This window comes from Cryptomeria japonica, chromosome 9, assembly GCF_030272615.1.
Source record: "Cryptomeria japonica chromosome 9, Sugi_1.0, whole genome shotgun sequence".
Taxonomy (NCBI): domain Eukaryota; kingdom Viridiplantae; phylum Streptophyta; class Pinopsida; order Cupressales; family Cupressaceae; genus Cryptomeria; species Cryptomeria japonica.
Window position 1 is genome coordinate 396,463,715 of NC_081413.1, and position 27,324 is coordinate 396,491,038.

Genomic DNA, 27,324 nt, shown 5'->3' on the forward strand with positions numbered 1-27,324 from the left:
TGGGATCAGGATGTTGTTCCAAACTTTATTCCAGAAAGGATTGCGGATTTGAGAAAAAGTGTTTTTATAAGCAGAAGAAACTGTGAATTTACCTTTAGGGTCACTTTTCCAGAGGAAAACATCATCATAGTTGTTGTTAGGGGAAAAGGACAGCAACTCTTTCTGAATAGAGGAAAGACCAGGATGGATGTCCTCAAGATTGACCCATTTATTCTCCTTCCAATAGTCACAAACCATCAGCCCAAACCTCCTTTTACATTCTTCAATGACTTGATTGTTGTTTTGATCAAATAGGGCTTCATTCTTCATCCAGGGGTCTTCCCAAAACCTTATTCTGTCACCTTTTCCAAGGACCCATCCAACTCCAGCTTTTGCAGCTTTTATGGCTTTGGTTACACTATTCCAGATGAAAGATCTAGCCGGGATATCTTCATCATTGAGGATCCCTTGGATAGTCTGATTCTTAATGTATTTATCAAACCAAATTTGGCTCCAGCCTTTCTTAATGTCAAAAGCTCTCCATAATTACTTGGCAAGAAGAGCTTTATTAAAAGTTTTAATAATTTTAATCCCCAACCCTCCTTTGTTCTTTGGTCTACACACCTTGTCCCAAGCAATCAAAGGTATTCTCTTCTTTTCTTCAACTCCTGACCATAAGAATCTCTTCTGAATTCTTTCCATAGTTTCAGCAATTTTTGCCGAAATACCAAACAGACTGAGGGCATAAACAGGGAGATTTTGAAGAGTAGCTTGGAGGCGCTGCATTTTCCCAGCTTGAGATAACATTGAACCTTTCCATCCTGCAAGTCTCTTATTAATTTTATCAATGATCATATTCCAGAAAGAGTTTGGGGGAGCCATCCCTAAAGGAAGACCCACGTAGGTAGAAGGCAGCAAGTCCACTTTACAACCAATTATATTGGCTATTCTCTGTTGTCTTATGACTAGAGTATTGAGAAAGTACATAGCTGATTTGTCCCAGTTGACCAGTTGCCAAAGCATAGGAGTTCAGAGCAGTTTTGAAGGCTTCAGCCTCCTTGACTGAAGAATATCCCATGATGATAGTATCATCAACAAACTGTTGATGAGTGCAAAACACATTGGCAGAAGAAGGTTGAAGACCTTTGATAATTTTGCTTTGTTTCAATTTATGAATCATTCTACTCATACTTTCAGCCAGAATGGTAAAAAGGATAGGTGATATGGGGTCTCCTTGTCTTAGCCCTCTAGAGTTTTTTAAAAAAATTGTAGGAGATCCATTAACCAAAATAGAGAACATAGGAGTAGTGATTAGTTCTCTGATTATTTTGATAACCTTACCATCAAAACCAAAAGCCCCCATGATTTTAAATAGAACATCCCATTCAACTCTATCATAAGCCTTAGCCAAATCCAACTTTATCAAGAAACCTTCTTTCTTTGCAGCACTGAGAGAGTGAATGTTCTCATGAACAAGAATGATTGAATCAAGAATCTGTCTACCAGGAACAAATCCTTTTTGCTCTTCAGATATGATGAAGGGAAGCATCGCCAACATTCTTGTCGTCATCACTTTGGATATTATTTTATAGAAAGAGTTGTATAGACTATTAGGAAGAGGATATGATGAAGGGAAGCATCGCCAACATTCTTGATGCTCCTCCTTTCGTCTTCAGATATGATGAAGGGAAGCATCGCCAACATTCTTGATGCTCCTCCCTTGTCGTAATTAGGAAGAGGATTCTTGAAAGCTTCGTGATCACCATTGGTTTTATCACCATCGACTGTTATGTCTCCCTTATCTATCATATCTTGAACTAGGTTTTTCAACCTCATGCAATCGTTTGATCTATGCCCTTTGTTTTGATGATAATCACAATAATGCAAGTCATTCCACCAGGGTGATTTGACTTGGGGTTCAAATTTGCTTATGACTGGAAATGTGATAATCTTATTTTCCAATAATTCTTGAAATGCAGATTCCAAGGTTTGTCCCAATGGTGTATATGTTCTTTGATATAGGGGAGGTGGAGTGTTAGCATTGCCTTCTTGATTACTGTTGTTGGCTCGATAGTTGTTGTTGTTGTCCTTGTTGTTGTTCCCTTTGTTGGTAGCACGTTGATAATTGTTAGTGCCTTGATTGGCACTTCTTTGATCATTGTTGGATGGTGTGTTACCTGATAAAGTCAGCACCGGTTGCTTAGACTTTACATTATTGGCATCTACGATACCATCATTAACGATGTTTTTTATTTCTAGTCCAAAACTTGGACTTGTCTGAGTTGTTGTTATTATATTAATTGTTATAGGTGTTATTGCTTGACGAACTAACACCTTCCTTGGAGAACCTCAAGGTCCCTTTCTTGATAGAAGATTCCTCTACTTGGATGCCATTCTCGATCAGCTTTGCAAAAGTAGGTAGACATTGTAGTTTGAGTTGATAACTCATTTCACTATTTAAATTGTCTATAAAGATCTCCATCTTTTCCTTTTCAGGTACATCTCGTGGGTACCTTGAGACCATATGTCTCCATCATTGTAACAACATCATGAATGTTTCATTGTTCTTTTGCTTTGTATTGCATATGTGAAGCATAGTGATCTCATGTTGGCTATTATAGGAGTATTGTGTAATGAGTTTTTTCACCAACTCATTAAATGATCTCATGGGAGGTGTGAGTTTTGACAACCACTCCATTGTTTTCCCTCCCAAACTTCTTGTGAATAGCCTCATCATGTATGTATCGTTATGAGAAAACTCTAAGCTCATAGTGCAGAATTCCTTGACGTGATCACGGGGATCACTCTTACCATCATATTTATCATACTTTGGTATATTCAAATTTGGCGAGAAAGGTATCATGTTTAGCCTCCTATCAAAAGGGTAAGGACAAATGTCCTCCAAAGAATACCTCGTTGTAGACCCTTGTTGCAAATCTTGCATTTGTCGTCGGAGTTCTTGGAGTTTTTGTGTAATAATAGCTAGGGGCACATTGGACCTTTGGTGATAAACATCCCCTTGTTCACTTATGTAGTCATGATTACAAGTATTGTCTTGTTCATGGGTATGATTTTGGGTGTCATCTCCTCTTAGGTGCTCTTGATTCTAAGTATTGTATGTATAGGTCCTTGCCCTTGTTCATGAGATTCTTTCATTAGTATTCCTTAAATTTCCTATGTCAAAATTGTCAAGAATCCTGACTCCTTTACTAGTTAGCATGACGATATATTTGTGTTTATCTGCGTCTATAAGCATTTCCATGAGTTTTTGGAAAGCGGCATTCTCTTGGCATTGTTGGAAAGCGGCATTTGGCTAAACATTAAGTGTATGTTCTTTTGAGGATGTGTTCAAATCCCCAATGTTTTTCGCTAGTTTGGATCACAATAAATGCATATCAGATAGACTCTTTATTCAAAGGTCATTGACAATATCATAGCCCACTAGTCTCGATACTCCGTCAGCTCAAACAACCTTGTCACCCCCTAGAGGGCGCCCGTTTTTTTGCCTTTTTTCCATAAATTAACCCAAAGTGAATTGCTTCACGATTGGGTAGTTATATTGGGAGATATATGGTGAGTAATCTTGGGGGTGGATTCTTCCCCACCCTTGCACTATGATATTGCCAATGTTTGGCAACTGACTCGGCTCAAAATTTCTAATGTTGTGGTTTTTAGTAAAGGCTTATGTTCGAATATACCCTTTGAAGTCGCGCAAGCACGATTGAGACCTATATCCCAACAAAGTACCAAACAAGATGTAGTCATGCAAGCATGATTGAGACCTCAAGGCCCTACAAAGTGCTCGATATGAGATAACTCAAATATGCTCTATAAATCGAGATTTTCATCTCAAAAGGCGATTGATTATAGTGAGTTAGAATACTTGGCTTTAGTCATACTCACTTGGGTTGTTCTCTTCTCACTAGCCCCCCCAAGGCGTTCGGGAAGGTAGACCCTCTACAGGTTGTAAAATACTTGAAGTAAAATAAAATAATGAAAAAGAGTGGATTTGGCTTTTTGGTCACCCAATTAAGGGGAGAGCATATACCTACCACTTAAGACAAAGCACTCAAAAGTTATTTTTATCCTTCAAGTCAATTGTTTGCTAACCTCTAATTGGAGATGTTGCTCCAAACAAGCACAATGTGGATTGTTCTTTTTAATCTTGCAAGTAAATGTTGATTGTGAATTTTAACCTTTGCAAGAAAATAGAAAGTTTTTCTTGTTCCTTTTAGAACCCAAATTGAAATGTGAACTTTAACTTGTAAAAGAAATGTCTGAAGTTTGTTGGAAATTTTATCCTTGCAAGTGTTGTTCTTTTTAATTTTCCAGATGAAAAGATGTTCTTTTTAGAGCACCAATTGAAGATTGTGAGGTTCTTTTTTACCTTGAAAAGAAAATGAGTTCAATTTTAACCAACTTTAGGAAAAAAGTTAGAAAAACAAAAATCAAATCCTAATTTAACTCCTTCAAACTTGCATCAAATTGTTAAAACCTGCAAGAAGAAAAATTTAATGAAATATCAAATCTCTTGGTGGACTTCCACAAGCCTAATTTCAAGCCTTGGTTCATATCATATCTTTACATCCATCCATCTAATCCATCAACAAATTCATATCAGAAAACTCCTAAAAAAGCCTCTTTATTTTTCATACAAGCATAAACTCGTATGAGCTTTCCTAACTAACCATATGATAATTCTCAACGGCCCATACAACAAAGGAAACAAAATCGCACGATAACTGGCAGAATCTCATACGACAATTCTCAGCTTCCCATACGAAAAAATAAACATAATCGCACTATAACTAACAAAATCTTGTACGAGATTTCACGTTGAAGCAGAACCTGCAATTTCTCACAACACAAAAATTTGCAAAAATATTAAATTCAGGAACGTGAGCCCCACGGTGGGCGTCAATTAATGTATGCCAGAAATGTGGTCTTCACCTACAAGAGGGAAAACACTTCAAACACACCAATGAAGCATTACATTAGATGTTAGAAATCAAAACACATGAATAGATTAAAAACTCTAAAATCGCCTCATTATCCTCTATCTCTAAAGATCTCTAAGATTCAAGGTGGCCCTTACTTGGAAGAGTAGTTGATCCTCAAGATGACAACCTAGAGAATGAGTTATATGAAAAGTGATACTAGAATTGAAATGGATGCAACTAGGATTCTAGTGAGTGCTAAGAGATGAAGATGAAGATGAAGGATGCAAGCTAGGTGATTAGGAGGCAAAGTATATTCCAAATTGAAAGCTAAGTATGTTATGTGTGTTAATTAAACTAAGATGAGAATGCAAAACTTATAAAAGAAATGAAATTAAGCTAGGATGGAAGATTTAAATGCAACTAAATGAAGCTAAACTATGTGCTATGGATGCTTGAGGATGACGTTGATGCTTGGTGATAACAAAGTGATCTGGGTGGATCTAGAAAAACCTAAAAATTTCACAACCTCAAAATCTCACAAAAATGGTATCATTGTGTAGGGCTCGTCGACACGGTTCTAACACAACTTGAACGGGCTCAAGAGGAGTCTGTATGTAGAAGTTATGACTAGTCAAATTTTTTGTCAAAATGATGACGTGGCGTCACCAAAATGTGACACTTGGCAGGAAACATGGCATATGACATGGCAAGAGTAGTGAGTTGGCACAAATATGGATTAAACCATAATTATTAAAAGAAAAAAATATATGGTTTAAAATCAATAAATTAAGGAGGATTTGGTGGGATTTAATCCCTTAACCCATGCCTTAAGATCCTCTTGCCTTACCATTCTTTATGATAAAAGGAAAATCCCTTTGTTTACATAAATCTTTAAATAAGATATAATTCTCCTAAACATAAAGTTTTATAAGCCCATTTTATTAGGAGACAATTAGAGGCTATTTAAACGGCTTTTGAAAGATTTCAAAAGATTTTAAAATCTCCTTCCCTTATTAATAAGGGGATAAAAAAAACCTTATTTAGTACAAAAATAAATTCTCAAATGTAAAAGCATGAATAACCTCCATAAAGGGGTAAATAACATATTGTTTTCAAACAAATTGGGAGGTTAATGTTAAACGAGATTTATTGTATTTGTAAAGAGGAGATTTTTCAAGATTTTATATGTAAAAATGGAGAGAGAAGGTGATTTTGCAAAATCAATTGGTTTCATACCAATTTGAGCAATTTTTTTGTATAAAAGGGGGTAGTGTAGGATGAAAAATTCATTGAAGTGGTGATAACTTGGGAGAATTTTCATGCTTTTGAAAGTGGAGAATTTCTAAGAGGAGATTGCAAGGTGTTATTATGCACCAAGAATTGTAAAACAATAAGAGAGATTGTGAGCCATTTGATGCAGATTTTGCCAAAGTTTGAATATTGTAACAAGGTATTTTGCTTGGCGATATTAATAAAGCGGTCCTACATTGAGAAGCGGACCCAGAGACATAGCTCATATTGAGCGAACTCCGTTATCAAGCTCGTGATCTCGCTTCTATCTTCTAATTCTCTTTTATTCGTTTGATTTTTAATTTCTTCTTTAAGTTATTATTTAACATTGTTAAATTGTGCAAAGAATTAAGTGAGCTTAGCTTTTGTAATTTCAATGGTTAAAAATCATAACCACGCAATTATGTTTGCGATCGGGAAAAATCTGTAATTTAAATTAAGCACAATTTTGTTTAGCCTTAATTACAAATCACAAAGAGAGCTCCTTAACCTGCAATATGACTATAATTTTGATGCATAAAAGAATTGATGAATTGAAGAAGGAATGGGCTCTATTTATAGGGAAAATAGAGAAAATGATGGTTGAGATTGAGTAATCTCAACAAGGGCTAGGATTGAAAGTTATCAATCCAAGGAGAGACTCAATCCAATCCCAAGTTGACAAATGTCACCTTGAGAGGGCTTGAGGGGATGCTAATCAAACAATTGGGGATAACCTCAAGGAGTGACATCATGGATAATGTCATTAACCAGGGAGGCATGCTATTACCCGAGAGGTAAACTCTTGTGCAACATGGGTAAATGGTTAAGGGACAACCATCATGGCTAAGGGGTGTGGGTTTGTAAGAGGCATTAAATGCCTTACAAGACTTTTGGGGCTAATTTGTAAGGCTCTTACAAATTTGGGGAACTCAACAAGTTAGCTTGTTGAATAAGGTAGACTCTTCAACACATTTTGAAGACTTTACCCAAATTTTGAGAAGTGACTCCCCCAATTTTAGGGATGGGATATGATTAGGAGAATAGGACATGATTAGGATAGAATTAGAAGGCTTCTAGAAGAATGATTAGGGGAATGTAGGATTTTGAAAGTGGGTGAGGGAAAATAGGTAATTTTGGTAAATTAAAATGATTTAATTTAGCCAAAAAGGGGATGCAATTTGCATTTGTAGGATTTTACGAGTGGGGGAACTATTCACAAATAAATAATGATTTATTTATTTGCAAAGGGGATTTTTGATAAAATGTGAATTCAATCAAAAAGGGGAAAAGGGAATTTTAATCAAATAAATAAGATTTATTCAATCAAATGGCTAAGGGTACTTAATCAACCCTTAGTTTAATTAATAGGTTAGGCTAGAAGAAGGAGATTTAATCGGATCTTTAATTTGATTAAAAGGTCAATTTAGAAGAATATGGATATTAATTAAATCTTAATTTAATTAATTGGAAGAATTAGGGATAATTAAATGAATAAGATTCACTTAATTCATTGTGCAACTTTTAGGTGTCTACACAGTGTATGCTTCATCGGGAGACATGGCCCTCCTGGGATTAATCATATAAGGAATCACTTTGTGAAACAACCAATAGTGAATCAGGAATGTCAGGGTATGATCCACAGATATGGTTTTCATCTCAAGATCTATTGACTTGAACTTATAGTTCAAGACGTCATCAAGTTTTCCATCCTTAAGGCTAACTGTAAAATCTAATGCACAATCAAAATATATAGGTCCTTGGGATATTGTATCGTAGGATGCACCTAAAGTAGCATGTGAGGTTAGAGTAGAGCGGGCATCTTTAAGCATCATCGGGATCTTAATGGGTAAACCTCTTATGTAATGTCCCATAATGCCTATTCGGACATAAGACAAGTGCATATATTGAAAAGCCTTAGGATTTCTACAGGCTTCTTGTTGCAACTTCTTAATTTCAGTTTGAGTAAATAATTTAATTTTTCCTTCGGTGCCATTAGTGACAACATGTTGCAACTCAACTACTTTACATCTAGACAAGCTATTAAGATGCAATAGCTTATTAAAACCTTTTACATCGTTATAGATTTCCAATGGTAGTATTGGAGGAACTCGAAATCCACTATCTAAAAATCGATCATCATCCTCCTTAGAAAGATTCTTATGATTACTAGAACTTGGTAAATCAAAATTACTTTCTGACTTAGTAACAAAGTTTGAAATACTTCCCTCGCTATTTTAGGTTGTTGTATGATCGATTTCTTCAAGCATTCTCACTGATCCAAACCCCTACTCCATAGACCCTTCTACTTTAGATCTTGCATAATTTTGACTAATCACTGCCCTCACAACGCCTTTGCTTGGCTAAAAAGAAATGGAACTTACAACAGATAGCAATCTTAAACTTCAAAGGAATTAAAGGAGAACTTGAGACTTTCACCAGAATTGAAGGATATTGACACACAAATTATAACTAAGAGGCAAACTTGTTTCTTAATATGAAACTTCCATGATCATTACAAGAACATATGAGGCAGGGATCTAATACCATCTTTTATTAACAAGCTGTGAGGATGAACATTGTATGCATTATTACACTTCTCATAGTAATGTTTATCTCATGAATCGTGCACTTATTTTTTCCTACATAACCTATTTGAATCCAAAGTAGCTTGACTTCTGATTCCTCCAATGGGGTAAGAGCTTACTCTTTATCCCTTTAACTTTTAGTGGACTGACTAGATTGATATTGCTCACACTACTCTTGCCTTCCAATGGTAGTTGAGGGAACCTTTTATAGACCAATCCCTCACTATTTTCCAAAGAAGGGAAAAGAGTGGTTTTAGATCCATCACAGACTACTTGACATCTAGTAGAGAATGGTCTATCTTATCTAAGAGAGATAAGCATCGAAAAGACATAACTAACAAACATGTGGGACCGCTACATGTGGACCGTTGCTTTACAACCAAAAGTAGGTATGGTAGAAGCTTTTTTATCACTTGAAGACATAACACGTGTTCACAATAAGGTGGTGAACTTACCACTTTTTTGATGGTAAGGTCCATCCTCATTTTTTCTAGACAGAACTTGAGTTACCCGTGGGGTTAAAAAACCTAACCCCTAGTATGATGATGTTGAGGATTTGTATCCTTCGATATCAATCAGGTGAGGTGGTATTGCAGGGTCTGGTTCTTTCCACATAATCCTTTGGTAGAATCTAATGCATGGAATATTGTTTTTGAGTGGATGTAGTATTCCATGAGGCTTGACATATTGTCTAGTAAAGATCTAGGTAGGGATCTGGTTGCGCCAAACTTTCCATAACCATTGGGGTGTGGTTAATGGTGTAGAGAATTCATGTTGTTGAGGACCAAAATTTTCCAAGAACAATTTCTTAATTCCGTTGGGTTTTGCTGGATAAAAAGTGATGATAAACAATTTAGAGTCATAAGTCTGTCTGCTAGGAAACTGTCAATCTTCTCGAGGATATGGACCCCGAGAATATAATCAATATTTACCATATGATCTGCAATCCAACTTTGCGGTTGTCTTATTGCTATGGAATTTGAAATGGCAATAGTCCATTATGTATTAAACACATCAAAACTGTCAGATGCTCCATATTTTACTCAGATATTCTTTGATCTTTGGATCGGCATCTTGTGGGAGATAATTTCTGAGAATTCCTTCTTGAGTTAGGATCCTACTTGCCTCAAAGTACTTTGTTTGTTGATGTTCATAGTTTTGAACAAGATGTGTTCTAAGATTTGTAGTATAGGTATTTACGCTGAGGAAGGGTCCTTCATTTTCTCTTTGCTTGATTACTCTGACTTTCCCTTGCTTTGGTTCTTCCGCTCCTTCTCGGTTGATAAAATCAACAAAAATGTTTTTACTTCCTGGTAGGTGTTCGATTTTGAAATTGAAGGTGTCCAGAAATTGTGCCCATCTGAGATGTCTTCCCCTTTTAACCTTATCTCTAGATTCCTTCTAGATCACTCCTAAAGAGAAATTTCTTGTCTGCAATGAATAGATGAAAGGATTTGAATGATTTTAGTACTGGTAGGATTTATTTGTGAGTACTATGATTATTGACTTCTGCCCACTTAAATGTGCCTGAAACATATTGCACAATTTCTTCTTTTCTATCAAGAAGCCTTTCTTTTAATACACCAGCCCATGTTGATTCACTAGCATTTGTTTCAACAATCTTTTCCCCATCTCCTGGGAGACATAATGTTGGTAACAGGGAGCACATTTCCTTGATCCTTTGAATGGCCAGATCATGTTTTTGTTCCCATGTCGGTAGATTTTACTTTGACATCTTGTTCAACAATATTAGCATAAAAACCTGCAATGTAGTTAACAAGACCTAGGAACCGTTGAAGTTCCTTATGGTTGGTTACAGAGAGTTTTGCAATGCGGCTTAAAATATGTTGTTGGGCCTCCATTTCCCCCCCTGGAAGAATATGAGTGCCTAAACAAAGGAGATTATTTTGTGCAAAATGGGACTTAGCAAAGGTTAATAGCTAGGCCATAGGATTGACAAATTTAGAGGAATTGTTTGAGATGCTCTATGTGTGATCTTGGACTTTGACTAAAGATAAGAATATCATCAATATACGTAATTATAAATTTGGAATATTATCGAAAGATGATATTCATGTGTTGTTGAAAGATAGTAGGAGTTGTTTTAATGCTAAAAGGTAAGAAATTCCATTGATACAGTGCTTGTGGTATTTAGAAAGTCGTTTTGTATCTGTCTTTGAGGATCTGCCAAAATCCTTTTGTTAGATCAAACTTGGAATAAATATTACTTCCTTGAATAGTCTATCATATGTGCATCAAACTTTGGAACATACATTGTATGACAATAAAATGATGAGGAGGAGGGTGAGACTAGACCTTTATCTAGTAAATCTGCAATTTCCTTCTAACAAATCTCATTTTCAAATTTAATAAAGAAGAAATAATTAGCTTTTCTTTTGGGTAAGATTTCCTTACCAGAAGTATCCTTCTTGAGAGGAATCTAATACTGTAAATTTTGTTGATGTTGACTAAGATCCTTTGTCATTATTTTGTCTGCAAATTCTTTCTTTGATTGTTCCAACTGATCTATTACCTATTCAAATTATTATGTAAACCAGTTTATATTATCCTTTTTGCGCTCCTTATTAATGATTGTCTTTGTAGTGAAAGCCTTTTCTTCACAAAGTCTTGGAACTTTGTACTTATTAAGAATAAATGTATCTGCAACAATAGTTACTAGTTCCCATTGTGACATGCTTCTACTACCAACAATTCCATCATATCTATGAGGCCCTACCCGACCCATCCTAGCATTTCAGTGTTTTTCATGTTGGAACTATTATGGATGCTTTATTTTTATACATTATGGATATAGAACTTTATATGATCCCAGGGATTTGATAACATTGATATATTGATGCTTCATTTCTATGCATTGTGGATATAGAATTTTATATGATTCTAGAATAGGATAACATTGAGATGGTGTAGGTCATTATTTGATTTGCGGGACTTTATTATGATGCTAGAAATATGATGCATATCTTATGAATGGATTAAGTTTATGAGGACGATGATAATTGCTTATGTGGATTTGCTTTGATATATGGTAAATTGATTTGTCTGATGTCAATTGTATGCAGAGTGATTGATCTGTATACTTATTTATGTGTTTAATATTATATGAGATACTATTGGAAAGTACTAATGTGTAATTGAGATGTGCGGGAAACTTATCCATGTGACCATGGAAACATTATGGAGAATCAAGCCTAGGCCTATGTACGTTCGTAAAACCAGGGGTTGTCTATTTGGAGAGACAACACCCCGTATGTATTGTATTTTATTCGTAAACGTAAATGTTTGCATGTGTGTAAATTTTATTTATTAAATTGTTTAAATCATTCAAGGGACAATTGTCATGTGTGTATTTGTGATGTGGAATTATATTGTAGTGTCACTTGACACGTATGTTGTATGTTGTGTTGGCAATTGTAATGTCACCTTTTTGAGAGATTTACTTTTTGTTTAATTGATATATTTCCAAATTATCCTTGAAGGTTCCAAGAAATCTAGGATAGTGAGCCATAAGGAGGGTCAACTCAGAGTTGACCCGTAGGTTAACTTTAGGTGGACTTTCAAAGGGTTAAATCAACTCCTAGAGTAAGTTTTGGAGCATTTTTATTGGGCCTCATTGGGTACCTATGGGTGAAGGCCAAATTTGGCCATGTGTCCTTCCCCTAGGACTTGTTTAACCACCCAAAAAAGTGGGTTTTCCTAGATGGCCGAATTTCATCTTTAAGAGTGCCATCCTTGGTTAGATAACCTTCTTGGTAGGTGTTATACCTTTTCCCCATTTCATTCCTCTTCTTGAGGTGCCTTGGTTAGGGAGTGTATAAGACCTAGGGAAGACCAACCAATGGGAGCCTCTCACTCTATCCAAGAGGTTGGAAAGAGTGAGAGAAGACTTCTTAGGCTAGAGATTTAGACTTAGTGAGTTAATCACCCACTCTCCATCTTTGGAGATCTTGCAATTTTGAAAGAAAAAAAAACCAGTTTTGGAATAGTTTTAATGCAATCGAGACATTTAAATATCTCTCGACCTTAATTAGCGGCAAATTAATTAGGTTGATTAAATTAACTAATTAAATTGTGATGGCCCTCTTAGGAAATAATTAGTCTTCATTAACTATTGTCGCCCTATGGATTGAGTTAATTATTCCAACTTAGTAAACAATTCTATTTACATCTTAGTTAAGACAAGATTTAATTAATTTCTTTATAAATGTAGATTATTTGATGAGTTTATGTTGTTCAAAAAAAATTGTTGTTTCGTTTTTTGCCCAAAAGTTTGGGCACGACAATATCCATCTACCTCATAATGAACAAATGTTAATTTCTCAGTATGCCCATCATAGAATTCAATCGGAGCTTGGCACATCAAAGTACATAAATGTTTTCCATTGCCAAAATAAATTTGAGTGGGCTTCAAACCATTGATGTACAAGGAAATAGTTATATCTAGCAACATTGATATCTTCACCAATATCATAAATAAATGCCAATGGATATATTTTAATATTAGAAAAATGAATATCTAAAATTAGTCTTGGGCAAGAGGTTTTTGTCATTGCACATTTTCCCTTGTGCATTTCTTCCATGGATACACAGAGACTTGGTGACACGGGCTCCCCCACGATGCCACGAGCACACCAAATCTCTTACCCCAAAGGTTCGAAAACCTTTTGATCGAGGGATTTTGTATCTCATGATGAAGAGTACATGAAGGGTTAACTTCGGGATACAATCCGCATTCCCTAAATTAGCAAGTATGGGTTTTTTGGCCACTACAACAAATGGTATCTAGTTAGAATCTGAGGAATGCCAGCAACCTATGTGCGCCAAGGCAACCGTACTTTGAGTATGAAACTCATTTTGGATTGACAAGAACGATAGATTATAATACCAGCGAGCTATGACTTTCATCTCACCCTTTTTTATATAAAAAATTGGATTAAAGTACTACTCGGGTCGTTCCCTCTCACTTGCATAATTGCTTTGGGAGACAGGCCCTCTAAAGAAATATCATGTTTATCCTCACCCACCGAAGAGGGGAGAATACACCAACATATTACGGGTTCTAACTAAAACAAAAAGGGATTAGGTTTAGTTTTTTATCACCAAGCTTTCGCAAGGGGAGAGCATATACCTACTACCCCACGAAGAAACGACAAGCAAGACCTATAAGCTATTTAGATGAAAATAAAGATCCCATGCATACACTTGGTGGAAAAACAAGTATTTGACAAGAGAATCTGCAAAACAATAAGTTAGTAGTTTGAGTAAAATGTCTTAGATGGTCGAAGGCAAGCTGCAAAAACAAAATGGTTAGCAAAAAATTGAAGCAAATAGAACCAAAGCGGAGACGTCATTTAGCATATGAAGACAGGGTTCCACCTACGCAAAAGGTGAAACGAAGACGTTGGCACAGAAGCACAGACGCCGTTTCAAGTTCCTGCAGGACATAGTTAGACTAAAAACCCAAAATTGTTAAAAAATACCTACAAAAGTCAGAATACTAAGGAGGCGAAGACGTTGCTTTAAGAGCGGAGACGTCATTTTACAAAGATATTGAGCACAGTAACTTCTAAAAAAAAAAAAAATGTCAGAAACCTGCACAGATCAAAAAACAAAACAAAACAAAAATTACTTAGTTAACACCTACATAGGAACCAAACTTATCAAAGCAGAGACGCCGCTTTGCAAGCATGGAGAGGTCATTTCCGAGGCAGAGACGACGTTCCATAGGTGGAGACGTTGATAGACAGAACTTGCAGAAACAAGAAAAAATTTAGCGCAAATGGTGTTCTAAGGTTGAAGATGTTGAAAGACAGACCCAGACAGTGTTATGTGTCGAAGATGGTATACCGCTACATGTGTGTGCTAAGTCACAACAAAAACTCAAATTTTGATTAGATTAGGGACATGGGGTCCCATCGAGCATTCCAAAATGAAAGCGTGAAAAAATGGTAGGTTTGTTGCATATGCTAAACTCATAAAACACAATGAAACATCTAAAACAACTAAGCTTATACCTTCTCAAGCTCCTTCGATTGAGCTAGAAGCGGATGTGCCTTTGATCCACTTGATTTGCTCCTTTGATGGCTTGATGTGGAATGCTCTCCAATGCTACACAATAATGGTGGAGAGGTGTAGAGACTAGACTAATTAATTGGGCTTTATATGATGATAATATGGATGAGTTGTGGGATGAAATGGACATGATAAGGGTGCTATGGATGGATTTGGAGTACAAACTAGCAGCATAAGATTATGAATGAAGTGGATTGATTTGTGAAGGGAGGAGACTCTAATTTATAGATTTTCAAATTTGGAATGGATGGTTAAGATCAAAAGATGACAAAGGGCCAAGATTGAATGTAAGAGAAGAGGACAAGTGAGAGATCGGAGAGATTTGTCATAAAGGTATTCTTTGTCTCCACACTTCTCAAGGACATGGTGAAGAGAGACAAAAGACACCAAGGAATGAAGAGGATCATGGGGAGAATAAAAGGATTAAGGAATTAAAAATTCCTTGGGTATGGGAGTGGGGAGATTAAAGGAATTTAAAATTCCTTGGATAGACAAAAGTGGGTGGCATTTAAGATTGGGAAGTAAGATGGGAAAGCCATTTATGGCATGTGGTTGACTCATTCTAAATCTTGGAGATTAGGAATGTGCAAATGATTAGTGAGGGTGATTATATTGGATAATGAGGGATTAGAGTGCAAGTGGGAAAAGATGGAGGATGTGACACGAGGAGAGAGAAGGAGGGGAGGGAATTTTAAATTGAGGAAAATGATAATAAAGATTAGGCTTAGGTTAATTAGGCTTAAAGAAGGGAATTAAATAGAGGGTTTGTAGGAGCCAAGATACTAGTTAATTAATTGTGTATTAATTAACTAATTGGAATTAGAAGAAATATTGAAGGGGTTGGCTAATGTTGGGGATGAAATGGATTTTCAAAAGAATAGGGGATTTATATAATTAATTGAGGGCTGAGAGATAAAATTAATTAAATATAATTTAATTAATTTTAAGAGAAATGGGGACTAACATAATTAATACAATTAATTATGCTGGAAGGGATAAATTAATTAAATATTAATATTTAATTGATTTTAAGGGTCTACAATTATTTTAGCTTTACATTTCATATTTGCCTCTATATAGTTTTTTTTGCTAATAGTCAAATGTGGATTTAAATGTTTGACATAATATTCCCTTTTTTGCTCTAGATGCTTTGTCCACATCGCCACTTTGATTGTCTTCTTCACATACCTTTTGATTTATTCATTCACTTTTGTGCATTCTTGCATATTAAGTCCCAATTTATTCATCCACTTGATATTTTGCTTCATCCAAGTGATTTTTGTTTTATTTGGCTTTCTCCTACTACAATTTTAGGCCAATGGTGACTTTCCATATTCTCTATTCTCTTCAAATTTCCTAACAACTGAATCATTGCAACCACTTCAACTAGAAAGGCCCTAGCCTCAACTAGGACAATCTCATATTGGACTATATCTTTAATTTTGAAATTGCTTGTCATAAAATATCTTTGTAGTCTTCCTATATACATTTGTCTTGATAATGATATGTTTTGCCCCATGCTTCACAATCATACAACACTACCCATGTAACAAGCAACCCAAATAACATATTCTTTGCCTTCCAATCCCATAGTTGGGCTAATCTTCATTTGTTTTGAAGCATGTATTAACTTTCCATCCCCCTTTACCTTTTTTTCTCTACAAGCCTCCCAACTAATGTTGCTATGAAAATCAAGGCTCGAATATTTGTATTCATTTACCACTTGCAAGGGGCTTCCTTCAAACTCAAACTTTATTTTCTTCTTTTTTCTTCTCAAAGTAAAGATCGGGACTTTGATTTTTTTTAAATTTCACTTGCATTCCCACCTCTTGACAAATAGCTCTAGGGCTCTTAGAAGTTCTTGTAGACAATGTGTCATTTTAGCCAATAGAACAAGGTCATCATCAATGTAGAGCATTAACTTTATCACAAAGGTGGTCAAATGCACACCCTTACCATTTGACTTGTATATCTAGTCCTTTAACTTGTCTATGTAGAGCCAAAACAAAGTGGGGAACAAACACCCTTATTTGGCACTGATGTCACTCCCAAAACACTCTAATACACCATCTTTAGTTCTAATTTTGGCTTGAACCTACTCATAAAGCCTATATACTACTCCCCTATATTGTTTTGGAACTCCCAACTATTGCATTTCATGCCAGAGTTTACTTCTAGCCTACACCATGTCAAATTCCTTTTTGAGATCGAGAAAGTAGCAAAAAAACCCTTCTCCCTAACTTTTCCCAAACCGTTTTGATCAAACGACTAAGAGATAATGCAATGGTTATTAGTTGAGTGCCTTGGCCTTTCACCCTTTTCCCTTCCCTTTCAACCCAAAAGCAAGGTTGATCTCAAGTTCCACCATCCTTCCAAAGAGTATTCCAAAAGGGGGATTGATCATCATAGTGTGATAGTTTGTCGAATTGTTGACATCACCACTTTTGAGGAGAGGAATGGTGATGCTAGTTGTACAATTTGTCAAGAAGCCATCCTTAATAACCTAATTAAATATTTTTTGATGTGGTGCAGAAGCCCCACTTTAAGAATTCAACCTATATCCCATATATGTCTTTTGTTATGAACTTCTAAGAGTTTGGCCTCAATGTTCATTATGGATGGAGGATCTTTATTTTGGTCTCTTTCATATAACCAATCCATTGGATGTTTGAGATGCCATTTTCAATTTTTGCTTTACCCTACTACTTTGCCCAAAGGGATTAACTCCTTCCTCCTTTCATGAATTTTTTTTAGATCTCACAATTTTTCATACACTTCTTTGTACTCTTTTTCCCTTCTTGAAATTTTAAGCATTCTTTTTCTTGAAATTTTAAGCAGTCTTTTTGTACTCTTGCACTCTTTATCAAACCAAGCATTTGTCAAAAAACTACTATTTATACTTCTTCTAACTCTTAACTCTTTTGCATGCCATTAGAGTTTTGTGGATTATTGCCATAAGGTTATTATTGTTTATTATTCCTTTGCCTTTGTTGGGGCTGCTAACATTTTATTCCTCCAATCATATGGATTTTGCCTTGCAATGCTACTTCTTTAGGATTGTCCCTTTGTTGGTCAACTTTTTGCATATTAATCGTTAAAGAAGTGTTATGATCAGATTTCATTTCCTATTTCTACCTCCCTTATCATTGGTAGAATATTTTGCAAGCAAATGATGTAGTCTACCACATTTTATCCATTGTACGTTTGACATGTGATATTCAATATTTCAATTGTATTTCTATGTCGTTACAAATAAACAAATCATGAAGGTTGCATAACCCCAACAACTCAACTCCAAAATGTGAAATATACCATTTTTTTGTCTTGAGACCCTTTTCTGCCTCTGATTCCCTAATCAACCCCTGTTCCCTATTGAGGGATAGTGTTTGATTATTTGTTGTTCTAGCATTGAAATCCCCCATAAGAATGATCACACCTATGGCGTAAAATTCTGCTATGTCCTTTTGTAAAACTTAACAGGGATTCCCCTTGTCTAGCTTCTTTTTCTTGTAAGATTTATATCCATAAAGGCCAAAGTAACAACCAGTGAGAAGAATGGTAGACTCTTTATCTGTAATACTCATCCATATAAACTGATTATTTGAACCCTCCTTTCCCATTTTTATGATTCCTTTTCATGATTCCCTTACTAAAACTATCACTCCTCCATGCTCCTCCATGCCCCTTTACACTTTTTGTTAACTCATTCCAAACCAAGACCTTTTTTTAAACCTTCCATTACTAAAACTGTCACTCGTCCATGCTCCTCCATGCTCCTCCATGCCCCTTTCCACTTTTTGTTAACTCATTCCAAACCAAGACCTTTTTAATTTCAATAACGGACGAATTGTAGCCTGCATGCTTATGAGTTTCAACAAGAGCAATGTCCTTTCCCTCTGTGCTATGTACTACAAACCATGACCCCTCCTCTAGTGGTTAGCCCCTACAATTCCAGCTACCATTGAGAGATGATCTTGAGGGTCTCGTTTTCCTATTTATTATAATTCGTGTTGTAATTGATTTGAGCTTTAACCCTATATAACCACACCTCATTTCCTTCATTCCTTGCTGCTATAACTTACAGTTGGAGTTGGATCTTTGTCTATACACATCTGTGTGCCTTCTAGTTAGATCTTTGCCTATATGCATTTGTGTGCCTTTTTGAGGAACCTTTTATTTCTTATCATTTTATTCTTTTCTATATTTTTCTGAGTTACCATTTACACTTTTCAAGGTGCGAACACAAAAGCTTTGCAGTGATCTCAGAAGTATTCATCGTGGTTGATTATTGTTCCTTTTCTTGCAGCTTTGCAGCTGGTATGCTTGTCTCTATGACCTATCTATTTCCAGCCCATGTGGTCACTGCTCCTTAACATGAATAATGGATGGAGGTCAACAGGAACCCGTTGAAGCATTTCTAGTTCATTTGCAAAGGGGCAAGAACAAATGTTTGCCCACTATGTATTTGATCAAATTTATTTTGATAGAGGTTCTCAGCAGGATGCAAACCCAACGAGCTGGGTGAACTAGAACAAAAGGCACCTCAAGGCAGGGCCCAATTTCGAACTTGAGGAAGAATCTACAAGTCATAAGTGCAGGTGCGGCTGCTATAGGATGGGTACCTACTAAAGAACACGGACCTATAGCTTCAGAATCGCTCCCTGTGGTTCTGGGAAGGGTTTTTGTAGCAGATCCTGGCCCGAACAAACCACACAAATGGAAGTTGGTACTACATGCAGCAATTTGAAGAGGAAAACCCATCATTCCCTACCCGATCCATACAAGGAAGGCTGACCAGAGGAAGAGAACAAACTCTTAGCATCTTTCCTTTTGTGTCAGAAAACACCCTTCCATCTCAAGCTACTGAATCTAATGTTGAAATACTCAATGTTGGCTTCCGTTAGCCTAAGAGGAAAAGGCAAGCCATAAGGCTTACTGATAATAGCCATGCGCTAGAGGCGGCTAAATGGTTGTTGGTAGAGAAACAAATATAGTTGGAAGCATGAAAACCAGGGTAGCCAAATTGGAAGTAGCAGCTGCTGCAGAACACAACTGGCAACATACAATAGGACCAATCGTTACAATCAAAGAACACGTGAATAAGATCTAGCAATTCAGAGACAAACGGTGTGTTATAAATGGTGCAAGAGAGGAGCAACTGTTTAAAGAAATAGAACTAAATTTGAAACTAAAGCAGCAACTACAGGAACAACAGAGAACCATAACCTGAAGACAACAATAGAAAAAGTATATAGGCTTATATCCCACAAGCTTGTGTGTCAACCTCTAGGATGTGCCTTTGCATTGTACCTGCATGAGCAATTTTACAGTTTTCAAATTGGGAAGATTGATCAGAATTGCCTTGGGAAATGACCAGACCAGCAACTTTCTGCCATGCATTCGTTTCACAGTTTTGCAGTAATCACAAATACAAGATGGAACCTCAACCCCTTTGTGTAGGTGATGTGCAATTAAGGACTTTTGCCTCCTTAATGCAAAATGAGAAGCGAAGAAAGCAAGCGAGGAGGGATTATAAAAAATGCAGAAAAGCAAGCTACCATGTCCTGGTGAGGGGTGAGTACTCCCATCCTAGTTGGGAGTTAATCAAAAGCTATGGAAAGCAAATCAAGACGATGACACAGTTTGGTTATTATAAGAGAGAGGAATGCAGTAGTAAGAGCAGTGCTGGAAATAACCCCCAAGCGACAGTAGCCAATTTGGCTGCTATGATTGTAAAGGATCGAATCAGGCAACGGCATTAGATTTTGCACTCACAATGACTGTTGTGCATACAGGTATCCTGCAGCTACTACAGGAACTGTCTTGCATTTGCTGTAGGAACCTTCCAGCAACTGTTGCAGGATGACTTATTTTGTAGCAAACGTTTCCAACTCATCTTAACTGCTTCCAAGAGATTAGATCACCCAACTCAATTTATTCTACCAAACCACTAAAGATAAAAATAATGAAAGTTGTTTTTGATTAAAATAAACACTTTAAACCAGAGCTATGAACTGGAAGAGGATTTTGAAAGGACCCCAGAACCTGTCAACTACAACATAGAACTAGAGCCAAGAACAAAACTGGCCAATAAACTAGAAAGACCACCAAGAGATAATCAACAAAACAACAGCAGACATACTGTCAAACAAACTACAAAATGATGAGATGAAAGTTGTTATCCTAATATAACTAAAGTAACTTCGAATTTGTAGCTGATTCCACAAAACCAATGCTTAAACTATTTTTTTCTTATTTATTTTTTCTCTTTCCCCTGTATATACAACAAAAACATGTATATTAGATATAACATAAACGTCAGAGCATACCGAATAGATGAAAGCACTGAATTGAAATCATCCGGTAACAATCTTTAATTGTTGTATGACAATTGTTTGAGTGGATAAACTCTGTTTTGACATAAACCGCATTGAGTGAAGGCGGTGGGTATCTGATTAGAACTTATTGGTCAGTAATTGTCAGCAGATTATTAGTCAGTAATTGTCAGCAGATCCTAAGTGACGTTATGTGATTACATTCTAACTGTGATAATTTGATTATTTTATTGCAATATTTATTCTTTAATCTGTTTTATAAGTAATTTCAATTTTCCTGAGCTTATTATATACGTTATCTTCTGCAAAGTTGGCTTTTACTTTTCTAATCAAGTTCTGTACCATGTGGTTTAACCAGTCATAGTTTTACGCCAACAAGTTCTGTACTTTAGTATTTAGCATTTTCCAGGCTTTTATTTTCCCATGTGGTTTAACAAGAGTCATAATTTTGGCTCAAATAAGTTCTGTACTTTAGTATTTAGCATTTCCCAAGCTTTTATTTTTTCGTGTGGTTTAACCAAAAGATGCGTAGTTTTGCTAAAATACGGTTTTAGTCCTGAGACCACTTCAGCAATGATAAAGATAAGTAGAGGTGTTTGAAAATTAATATAGGCATAATAGTCAATAGTTGAGTCTGTATGTATGTAGACAAAATAGTCAAATAGTTGAACCAGCAAGTGTTATTGACAGATATGTAAATGTAGTCTTATTTCAATAGAACGTTCTACATTAAATTTGATTTCTAAATGATAATGTAATTATATAAATGATGAGATGATTCCATTAAATACACGACCCTAAACACATTAACTCAAGGTCTTTTAGGATTGCAGACCATTTAAGACTGATCATGTAAGGAGCCCATTTAAAAGCATAAAATGTGTAAAAATTAATTAATTCTATTTGGACCCGTCACAAACATTAACATGTGCAAAAAAGCATAAAAAACAATACTAAATTATTGTTATATTAGGATGCCTTGTCAACTAGGCTAACAAAATCCGTTTTCTAAACTAAAGAACATGGCCTTGATAGGAGATCTTTGGCCAACAAACTCTGCTTTTTTTTAACTAAAGAACATGGCCTTAAATAGTAGATCTATGGAAAATATTATGTAATAGCTGCTTTAAAAAAATAGCAACAACATTTTATTTATCATAGTATAAGAATGAAGAGGAAAAATTAAGGCACGCTTTTTTCCACTACAATATTCCTGTAATAGGACAACTTGTCAACTAGGCCCAGGGAAAAAGAAAAATCAGTGAAAAACATGGTCCCATATAAGAGAGTCTATGGAAAATATTATGTAATAGCTGCTTAAAAAATTAGAAACAATTTTTAACAAAAAAAATTATAATATTAAATACAAGAGGAAAAATTCAAAGGCATACACCTTTTTCCTCTGTACAACTCTTAGTGTTGTTTTAAGACAGCTTGTCAACTAGACCCACAAGCCTTTTTTTTAATATTATTTTTTATTTTATTACTGTTGATTATCCATTCTGGCACACAAGTGAATGTGTAATATTTGGACACAACCAAATGGCAAAGATTTGGACAGATGTAATCTCCACGCCCAAAAAGCATAACCATTAATTATATAATTTTGATTCCCCTTCTTTACCATGACTAAAAACCCATCCTAAAAAGAATGGTGTAACTAACTAATGCTAATTGCTGTTAACTACGTTTACAAATGATAGATGGAATTTAGTATTCCGGTTCCCTCTAATACTAACAGGTACTCTAAAAAAGTTAAGGTCGTTTTTCAAATCGGCCAATATATAGTGGAAAACCAACAATTTCTAATCTATGAACAAAGAAAACATGGAACAAATATGATAAAGATGTGAAAGCACAAAATCCATCCAACAGTAAACCAACCAGCCAGAACATCCAGCTCCTTAGAATTATTAAATTTCAGCCTTCTATGAAGTGAATCCACTATTAATCAGATATGAACCGTGCTGTCGACAAGTCCATTAGCTACCACACACGTTCTTTCCTTGCCCAAAGGCCTTATTTTGCTATTTTGAGGCTTTGATTTTCATTGGTATAAAGATCTTCCAAAAACAAAAACCAACCAGATGATATCAGGTAACAGAAAGCTCCAAAGCTCTAAGCAATAGATGGAAGTTCCACTCTCAAACCAATTTTGTTTCACTCAATCTTTTAAATGTTAGAGACGAAACCAGCGTCATTCAGTAAAAGCTATGATGAGCGTATAAAAGATAAAATGATAGTTGCTACATGAACACAATTACCATAAATTGCATACATTTTAGCCAAAAGCAATATTAAACAGAAAAGGGCACATGCACACCAACTTAAACCATACACCGAACACAGCTAAAAGCCTGTAGAATAATTTTAAATAAGAATGGCAATAATACAAATTCTAGAGTCTACTTTTTCGGACTTGCATTCCCCAAGAACGTAACAATGAAATGTTATAAACTTATAAAGAATATTTAATAAACTTGATTAGGGCCGAGAGGTACAGGTACTAAGTACACAAAAGAATTGCAGTAGCGAGCTGATAAAATCCTTGGCAAATAGTTCTCAAAAACGATTGAACAGCAAATTGTGGTAATATTCAGCTTGATGCAGTAGACATCGCCTGCTTCACAGCATGGGAATAGGTCTTGTGCTGATAAGTCAGTGTAAACTCAAGCAGATCCGACAAAGAGGTTTCTGGTTCCCACTCTGCATGGAAATTTTATATATCGAGTTTTAATCCCTAGTTGGAGTGGCAGGTAAAATTATGGCAATATCAAACCATGAAAATTTAAACTAAACCAACATACCAAGCTGCTGTTTGATGATAGTCATATCTGGTATTCGCTTGTCACTATCGTCATAACCTTCACCATAAAATTCCTTGGAACTTACATCAATAGTTGGCGTCTCCAGAGGTGGTTTACCACTTACTTTAGAGTATAACTTAGCAAAGCAAAAAGGACCAGAAAATTTGATAAGTACTCAAAGCCAAAAAATATGATGCACGTTCCAAATAAGCAGCAGTAAATTTATGCTTCAAATTGCAAGAACAATACTAGAACTATATTTGTATTACCAACCAAAAATGGACTCACCCTTACTCAACTTGCATTTTCACATCATGCAATTTCCACAATGAGACTCTTAATACATTTGCTTGACCTTTTGCATTGCTTATAATGCCTATAAATTAGTTTATCTAAAATCGGAGCTAATTTCAAACATTTTTATAATCAAAGAAAGGTTTGGTATGCAAAAAGCAACACAGCTTGCCAAGAGGTTAATTGTGTCATGCATGGCTAATAAAACACTTAAATAAAGTTTCAATTTCGTTCTAAACACAAACATGTTACGAGATTATCAAGTCCTATTTTCAACCATCATGTATAGTATCTAGGGGGATTATGTAGTACGTCTACAAAGCTGAGACTATTTTACATGCAAATGTCTTACAATTGCTAATGAGTTATATGTTTTATAGCAGCTTGAGTCAAGACACTGTCTTCTAATGAAACAAGTTCAACAAATCATTTTTTTATGTAACACTCACCTCAGTCATCAGCTCAGCTAACTGTCTCACGGTCACTTCATTGTTGGGGTTGCCAACATTGAAAATGTGGCCATTTGCCCTAGAGGGGTTTTCCTGTAAAAACCAATGGGTGAGATGATACCCACATAAGACATAGATAAACAGTCTACCTTTGCAAAAACAAAGTGACTTACAATCATCCGGAGAACAGCCTCAATGGCATCCTTTATATAAACAAATGTACGCTGTGACTGCCCTCCATCTACAAGTTTCAAAGGCTCGCCCCGCAATAAACCCTGAGGGTTCATAGTTATCGATCAGCTATTGTATGAACAATTAATCCAGAATCATTTAGTCAAAGGAAAATTTAACATGGATGTGTTGCAGCCTCCATTTCCTCATCATTATTTGACCAGACAAAACACTCGATCCTTATCATAGATACCATAAAGGATGCATCCAGGGTATAGCCAAACTTACATTGCTAAAACAGGCAAGAACCCTTGGTACACCCTCACTGGGTCCATCAATTCCAGGAATAAAATCCATTCTTGGTCCAATCCAGTTGAAAGGTCTAACAATGGTGAATTCAAGGCCATTCTCAGCCCCCTCAGCTGGAAAAATTCAAATCAAATTTTAAAATAATTTTCCAAAATATTGCCTGCATTAAAAAATTTTAAAATATCCAGTCATTAATATTCTTCTTACCATAAATAAGCCTCTCAATCAGCTGCTTTGCACATGCATATGACCATCGTTGTTTCTCAATTGGACCAAAAATACAAGGAGATTCATCCTCTTTAAGGACATAAAAAGAGGGGTCCTGGCACACACAAACATTTTGTCACTGGAAAGTCCTCAGACAAATAGAACAACATGCAAGGAACAGACCAGATCAGTTATAGAAATGGTGAAGAATGACTCCTTGGTATACCTGTCGCAGGGGATGGTCTTTTGGAAGAAAACTTCCAATTGTCTTTCCATAAACTTCACATGTAGAGAAGTGAATCAGGCGTTTGTTGTTTTCTGAGCAGTACTTAACCTAAAAAAATAACCAACAAGATCAACATTTCAGGTTAGCGATCAATCTCTCTGTGCAAGTGATTGGTAAGGCTTGGTTCACTCCCACTCCCGAGCTTGGCCGTTAACTCAGGAATACAAAATCTGAAATATGCAGGTCTTATATAACAACTTGTCATGCAGACTAGGCCTGGAATCTTAAAATTCAAATTCGATTTCTATCATTTCATTCTTCCAGTTGCGATCGCATTGTTCCAAATGAATTAAGATACTAAAATATGTACATGTAGGTCTTATAAGTCATACCCACTTCCTACATTACTATCTTTTATCTTACTAATTGCAAAAAGAATGACACTGCTTTAAAAAATGAAATAAAGAAATTCGTTGTGAAACCGTTCCTTGTAACAGAAGACAACACTCACCACAGGGAGAGCATCGATGAAATTACTGTAGATTGTATCAAGAGGTCGAGTGTTATAGTCCGCTGGTGTGCAAATAGCAGCCAGATTGATTGTCTGCAACAACAAGAAGAAACTATAGAACATTATGCCTCAGCCTTTTTGATCATCGATCCACAGTTAAATCTTTACCCAAACAAAAAATTTAAATAGTAATGCATCTAATCAGAACATTAAACTAAACAGTAATTTGGGTAAACAGAGAACTGTAGAGGTCAAAATGCAAGTGAACATTAATAAAATGCTGCAAAATTTTAAAACAGATTATGCTGGAATGCCAACGCTTTTCTAACAAATGCAGAAAGAAACACAAACCCCACCTCCGCAGCAAGACCAAAAGAAGCAACAAGAAAGCAAATCAAGGGAGATCTGCTCTGAGGCAAGAAAAAGCAACAGCAAGGGCAAGTACCAGATCGGCCATCTTGATAAGGCCTTCGAGACGGGGATCGTGCTTGATATTGATTCGGTGAAACTGAATGCGGCTGGACCATGGCTGTCCCGGCTGAAGCAGATGCTCGATCTTGTCGCTGTAAACATCCACCGCCAGAACCGTGTGGTTGGTGTCGTGCATCAGTCTCTCGCACAGATGAGATCCAATGAAACCCCCGCCACCGATCATGCAGATTGTGATGGCATCGATTGGGCTTCCATCCAGATCCACCCTACCCGCCATTCTGCTCTTCTTTCTTATGTGATGCAAGTTGCTTCAACAAAAAAATCCTTTAATAGCCACGGCTTCTGGCTCAAGCTGCTTTATGTTCTGTGTCTCTGTAATTAAACAGCTTGCAGTCTATAATGGAGGCGGCCCCCACTTCTATAATGACCGTCGATCTCTTCCCTAGCCGTCGATTTCCATCTCGGCCGCTCTTTCCACGCGCTTCGATCTGTCGGTGGGCCTCGGGGCCCACTATCACGCTTAAATACGAGAAAGACATGTTCAAGAAAACGAGAACTCTAGGTACATTTAATAAAATCATTTGATCTACAAGTATTTTCTATACTAATAAATGAATAGAAAATATGTAAATAGATTTAAGTCTATTTAGTTTGATAATTGTTATAAAGAAATGATGTTGATGTTGTGTTGGAATGATCTGTCTACAATCCAAT

At 36.1% G+C, this 27,324-nt stretch overlaps 1 protein-coding gene across 1 annotated transcript; it reads right to left on the minus strand.

Annotated features, from left to right (window-relative positions):
* Nucleotides 1-23,550: 23,550 nt before the first annotated feature.
* Nucleotides 23,551-26,996, minus strand: LOC131073043 (UDP-D-apiose/UDP-D-xylose synthase 2). Its single transcript, XM_058009409.2, has 9 exons — nt 26,624-26,996; nt 26,179-26,271; nt 25,668-25,775; nt 25,442-25,556; nt 25,214-25,347; nt 24,928-25,029; nt 24,755-24,847; nt 24,012-24,147; nt 23,551-23,910 (listed from the first exon to the last, which is right to left on the minus strand). Exons 1-9 carry the CDS (start codon nt 26,885-26,887, stop codon nt 23,801-23,803), a joined length of 1,155 nt encoding a protein of 384 aa, XP_057865392.2. The 5' UTR covers nt 26,888-26,996; the 3' UTR covers nt 23,551-23,800.
* Between the last annotated feature and the right edge of the window lie 328 nt (nt 26,997-27,324).

Coding starts and splice junctions, on each gene's coding strand:
- LOC131073043 (XM_058009409.2), bottom strand. CDS start 26,887: ATGGCGGGTAGGGTGGATCTGGATGGAAGCCCAATCGATGCCATCACA. Junction 24,148..24,754: donor TAGCTGAGCTGATGACTGAG/GTGAGTGTTACA, acceptor TGCTTTGCTAAG/TTATACTCTAAAGTAAGTGG. Junction 23,911..24,011: donor TATCATCAAACAGCAGCTTG/GTATGTTGGTTT, acceptor ATTTCCATGCAG/AGTGGGAACCAGAAACCTCT.